General features: G+C 37.8%; 1 protein-coding gene across 4 annotated transcripts in view; it reads left to right on the plus strand.

Annotated features, from left to right (window-relative positions):
- Positions 1-5,701, plus strand: part of LOC101168884 (roundabout homolog 2) — an 80,264-nt gene extending 74,563 nt beyond the window's left edge. Inside the window, exons 24-27 of one of the 4 annotated variants that reach the window (XM_011482443.3) lie at positions 769-948; positions 1,214-1,332; positions 3,105-3,157; positions 4,770-5,701. In XM_011482443.3, coding sequence (XP_011480745.1) covers positions 769-948; positions 1,214-1,332; positions 3,105-3,149 — 344 coding nt within the window. In that variant the 3' untranslated portion in view covers positions 3,150-3,157; positions 4,770-5,701. The remainder of the gene's footprint in view (positions 1-768; positions 949-1,213; positions 1,333-3,104; positions 3,158-4,769) is intronic. The other 3 variants (XM_020708200.2, XM_011482445.3, XM_011482444.3) reach the window with 3 other exon arrangements.
- The last annotated feature ends 299 nt before the right edge of the window (positions 5,702-6,000 follow it).

Consider the following 6,000-nt stretch of genomic DNA (forward strand, 5'->3'; position numbering starts at 1 on the left):
TTTTTAAACATATTCTTGCTAATCTTATATTACAAGTTATTCAAGTTATAAACTGACCAATCAGATGCTTCAATAAAAGGGATCTTGGGTCCAACGTTCAAATCGTTTGATTGACAGATTCTCCAGAGCCTGCTTTCAGTGGTCGGGGTGTGGACTTCCAACAAGCTCACTCCTGATTGGTGAGAGTGGTTGCCATAGACCGACTCGGACAAATCACTGCTTATTGACAGCATCTGCGGCATCCATATTATAAAAAATGGCGAATGAATTCACGTCATGCTCACTCAAACCAGTTCTCTTATAGAGTTTCTCCTTAGAATTTTAACCTCATGATACATAAAGTATTCAGTTACCACTATTTTCTTGTTGTATTTGAGAGCAAAATTGATTTCCCTTTAAGACTTTGTAATCATTGTCATGTTTTTTGCTGTTTTAATTTTTGTGAAAACCAGATAAGTAGTTAAACTCAGAAATAGTTTAGATCATTGTAGTCTGTGCAAACAGCCTGTGATTTCTTTCCATGCTGCTTTTGTACTCCCCAAACAAACATCATTCAGCATAATAATGGGGATTTTACACAATCACTGACACTTTGAAGAAAAGCCACATAAAGAGTTCCCCACTGTTCCGATTCCTTTCAGAGCTGCAGTTTCATGCCTAATCTAAAGTCAAAGCAGACTTTTCCTTTAATCTAGCTTTCAGTAATAAAATATCAAGCCTTTTTTTAATGAAGTTTTTTGTATTTTTTAATCATTATGGATCACTCAGAACTCGCCCCTCCACCTCCCCCTCCTTCCACAGAGGACTCCCTGCAGCTCCTGGTGGATGTTTTGAGCCGCAGCCGAGCGGACAGTGAAAGACATGAAGACAGCAATTCTCCCACCCTTCCCAAGAGCGGAGAACATTTCCCACCCCAAAGGGAGGTTTCTACAAAGTGGTTGCCAGAAGGTACAAAACTCTATTTTCATGCGTCTGCGGTCGTGGCGCTATAACAACAGGATATTCTCAAATATTGTGAATGAATATTGTTCTTAAGCTTCATGCAAATCCCTTCAGGCTTAAGAAAAAAAAACAGCTGCCATCTTTAAATGCACATATTATTCTGTGGTTGTAAGTCTAGTTTCAACATCAAGGGGTTTATTTTCAGTCTGACCTCTTTAGGATTGAACCTGCATGAATAAAATTGTCATTTTAGTGATCTCTTTGTGGTCAGCAGATGAAAATGTAATCCCGTATGGAAAACTGAACATCCTCCCTGAGCTCCAGAGTTATGGGTCTCTGGGTGGAAGAATCTCTTCTGGATCCTCTCCTGCAGACCAGAGGAGAGACGAGGTACTTTAAAGTTGATGCAGGGATTGTGCTGATGGTGTGTGCATGGGGTTAAACTGTCTGAAAGTGAGGTTATAGAGACTGAAAATTGTGCTTTTTGGTGGTTTTAACATCTTCTTTTGCTGTTGATGGAGGACACATGTAAAGAAATTTACGCTTAAAATTGCATTTATGAGTATTTCTTTGTTCAAATTGTTGTGAATCAGGAGCAGACGTAAAAATGCCATTGGAAAAAGCTTGTAGTAGTGACATAGGTGCTACAATCGCGGGCCACTCCTGGCTCCGCTCTGTTCTGATGCATTCATTTGGGGACGACTCGATCCATGTACATTGTTTACCTTATGGTATTTGGCTCAAAACTCTACGATTGTATAGCTCCAATATTGCTCGCCATCTTTGTTGCACTTTTAATGTTAGGTTGCTGGTTGTGAGGGGCTGTAAGCTAGCGGGAGGGATTGTGAACAGTTGGATGATGGGAAATGGAGACTGGTTTACTCTGTACCAACAATTCCACCCCACAATTTAAAGACAAATTTCTAATGAACTATTGCAGCTCTGCAGAAACCTTGTCCTAGAAAACAACAGTTTCTTTTTGCATAGAAACAGCGTAAAGATAACGAAAAGACCACTGGGAATGCATTTACAACAAGAGATTGGAATGGGATTTTAAAAACATCCTCTGACCTGGATTTACTTTATTTTTTCAATAATGATAAATAGAAAAATGTAAACCAGATCTTTATCCTAATTAACTTCAGTCAATTCAAAAGGTTTTTTTTGGTCTTGCCAGCACAACTGTCTGACAGTGTGAAGCAGCTTTTACTTGATCATTAAAGGAACACAACTTTATAGACCCCTTGCATGTTATGTCACAGCCTGCATGAACGCCTTCTTCGCCATTTTGGGAATCACATTTTTTGAGAGTCAAAAGACTGGGTTACATAATGTATATTGACAAGACAGAAAAAGCATTCATACTACAGCAGTGCACTGCGCATCTATAACATTAATAAATGCAATAATCATTTATTATTATTGCTGGGAGACTGACAGACAGAGAAACAAACAACTCGGCACATTCAGGCTAAGTTGTGATGCTGCTTCCTCACATTTGTATGTTTTTGGGAAAAGTTTGCATGTTTTCCATTATTCGATTACTGTTAACCAAAAAAAAGAAAAAAAAAGGTTCCAGCACTTTTGAAGTAATGGTACCCTTTCAAAAGTAAGGGGTAAAACCAAAGCCGTACACATTCCTAAATTTGTATCACTTTTAAGACAAGTAAAATGTCTTGCCATCTAACCAATCTGCATACCTGACATAAAAATTCTACAGGCATCTGTAGGCTGCTACTCTTCCTGTTGACTGCGGGGATCTGATGGTTTCTTTCTTCATCTCCAGGAAATCAATGAAGGGAATTTGAGTGTTTTTTGACCACTGTGTGCCTGCGATGTCATTGCAAGGGGTCTGTAGGCAAAGAAAGCTTCTTTAGCAGGCTGTAATGTTTCAAAGCCACATTCTTATTCTTTTAAAAGTGCTATGACTGCCTAACCTTCTTCTGTTTGGTCAAACAGTCAGAGGGCTTATTGAAGTGTTTATGACAGAAAAAAAATTACCTTAAACTTTGCTATTTTTCTTTAACCTGCAGTGTTGCTTCTGCTGTTAATTATCTCGTGAATTTCCAAAATAAAAGCAACACATGGCCAGAAATTTTTCGTTTTCAGGGCAGCAACTGCACAATAACAGGACTTGATTGCAGTCTCCTTCTTATTAACAGGGGCAGCCGTGGTGCAGTGGCAGGGCGGTCGACCCACAATCATAACATTGCAGGTTCGATTCCTGCCTTGCATGCCCATGAGTTAAAGTGTCCTTGGGCAAGACACTGAACCCCACCTTGCCTCTGGTGGAAAGTTGGCGCCAGTGTTTGGCAGCGGAGCCAGCGCCAGTGTGTGAATGTGTGTGTGTGACTGGGTGAACGGGACTATGACTGTAAAGCACCTTGGGCCTTGAAGAAGGTAGAAAAGCACTATATAAGTTATATATTTACCATAACAGTTGTGTCTGGAGCTGTGAAGGACCCAAAATGCAGGAGACTCTGGCTCAGTGACAGAAAATAAAACATTTAATAAACAAACTGAAAAAGACAAACCCCATGGAGCAATTCAATTTTATTTAACAGTCATCTCAATATGCTTCGTATAGGTAATTGAAAAATTAAAACATAAAATCTATATACTATATATTCATACTAAATTGAACTAACAAACTGACTAAGCTAAACTGGACATCCCTGCCCTTAGGACCCCCCCCCCCCTTCGCGGTATGGAAAAACAGTGACACAACAGAGCAGATGACCTAAAAAACAGACACTTAAATAGGCTGAAGGCAATTAACTCAAATGACGACAACTGTGGAGGATGATGAACCTGGAACCAGTGTGAGTGAGGGCAACTCAGAACATGACCAAAAACCACACAAAACTAAAGAAACTTTACAAGTTGCTTCATGACAGTGGGAGTCCTGTTGGCACAACACTGCCTGACAACTTTTACACTGCAAACTACATTTGTAATCTGTTGTAATGGTGCTTTTTTTCTGTTTTCTAAATTCTACTAAATATTTGGCACACTGTTAAAGTAAATGGAGATGAAAGAAGGTGAATTACCGGTAGTCTTCCTGATTAAAATGCATGCAGACACACTAAGCCTAGAAATAGAAGAGAAGGAGTCCAAATTCTTCCCAATCAGCTATTTATTGTCCTTTAATCATGAATGAGTCCGTCTGGAGATGAAGTTGCTCCCACTGTGAACTTTTATAGCCAGCTGCCATAAATTATCATTTTTGGACTGAACAGTCCACCGGGTTTTGCTTTGGTAATTCTCTGTGGGCAGAGGACAGTCAGTGCATCTTTGAAACTCATTTTTGCATTTTCCTTGTAGTTTTCAGTTACTCAGAAGAAGTTTAAAATTACCATCAACTATTTTCTAAGTATAGAACAAGTGCAGTTTACCTCATTTTCAACCTTGCATTGCCTTGCACATGTGACACAAAGAAGGTTTTGCATCAGATGTGCACCAGTAATGAGCAGAAAATGACTTGATTTATTGCATGGTGTGATTCCACGTTAATAAAACAGCTGTGGGATAAAAGTGCTCAGTGATTTGAGACTGTTCAAACTAATCATGTAACAGCAACAAAAAAAGCCTGTATCTCTGTGTGTTTAATACATTTTTGCTTCACGATTAACGGATTCTGTGTTTGAATTAAGAAATGAACAATAATTTTGAAATAAACAAAGAGTAAATGCCAGCATAAATTTAAGCAACTCAGTGTTGTTGTGTTACTTCAGTGTTAAGCTGCTCTGCATGTTTCTATATAAATGTCACTAATAATTTATTTTTTATTGGTTCAATTTTTTGTGTTGTCTCACTTCTCCTTCTAGAAACTTACCTAGACAGCAGCGGTTGGCGTCATGTGACATCTACTGCACCCTTCACTGGTTTGTGAAGACTTTACAAACCATCAATCTGTTGTCATGGCAACCTGCAAACTCCTGAAGACTAAAGGGAACGTGTCATGGCTGGCTTTTTCACAAGTTATTTGTAATTTTTTGTATTGTTTTTTTTTTTTTAATGCATATAGACATCCTTAATGCTTTTTTTATTTTATTTACAATTGATCAGATATATTACTAATACTGGTTCTGAGAAGATGTATTTTTGGGGAGAAGACAAAAAAAAAAGAGGTATACCCTGATGTACAGCAGATTATTGAATGTATCCTCTGTTTTCTCCTGACCATGAAGTGATGGCAGACAACAATAGCACAAGTTTGACAAAAGACTGGTGAAGACTTAAGGTAGACAATATAATAGTCCATCATGTTTGTTGTATGTGTGTGTGTGCGTGTGTGTGTTTTTCTGTGCACGGGGCTATGTCTGTGTCTGATTTGTGCTTTTTTATTTCTCACTCATATATGTTGTACTTCTACAGATCACCTGTGCGTTGATTTTTAAAAAGAATAATAAAGCATTTGTTAAAAAATATGTCTGTCATTGTGTGAATATTACACCATTTGAGATTATTTTAAAGGGAAAAGAATGCTGATTTATTTTTATTTTTCTGGCTACTTTATAGTCTTTCTCAGTTGAAACATTTACACTTGGATTAAAAAAGTCAAGAATGTATATTACAATTTTTTGTGTGCATATTATAAAGCTGTGTTCTTTGTTGCATTTTAGTTTTTTATGAATATCGGCAGTCTTCAAAGCAAAAAGCAAGGGAAAAACGGTACTGTTTTAAGAAGGTCTAAAAATATATACCAAACTGTGATGTGATTATGGAACCATTGATGGGTGACAAATTAGGGTGAAAATAAAAAAAGGGGGGAAAATTGTTCTTACAGATGTTTTCAGGAAGAAAACGGTGCAGAAATAGATCTGCTATTCCCTCACACTTGTGTAAAATTGGTTGAGTGTGATGAGAAAATTATTTGCAAAACATGGCAGAAATGACAGATCCAAGTAATGTTTAAAAAAGAATTGCTAGAGGAATGCTGAAGGTTCACTGAAAGTGGTTGCTGTGGTTACAGGGATGATTCAGGTGGTTTATTTATGTAACATTAAATCACATTAAACATAATTTCAAACAGCCAGGTCTCAAAGAAAATGTACA

Source organism: Oryzias latipes, chromosome 13 (assembly GCF_002234675.1).
Source record: "Oryzias latipes chromosome 13, ASM223467v1".
Classification (NCBI taxonomy): Eukaryota; Metazoa; Chordata; class Actinopteri; order Beloniformes; family Adrianichthyidae; genus Oryzias; species Oryzias latipes.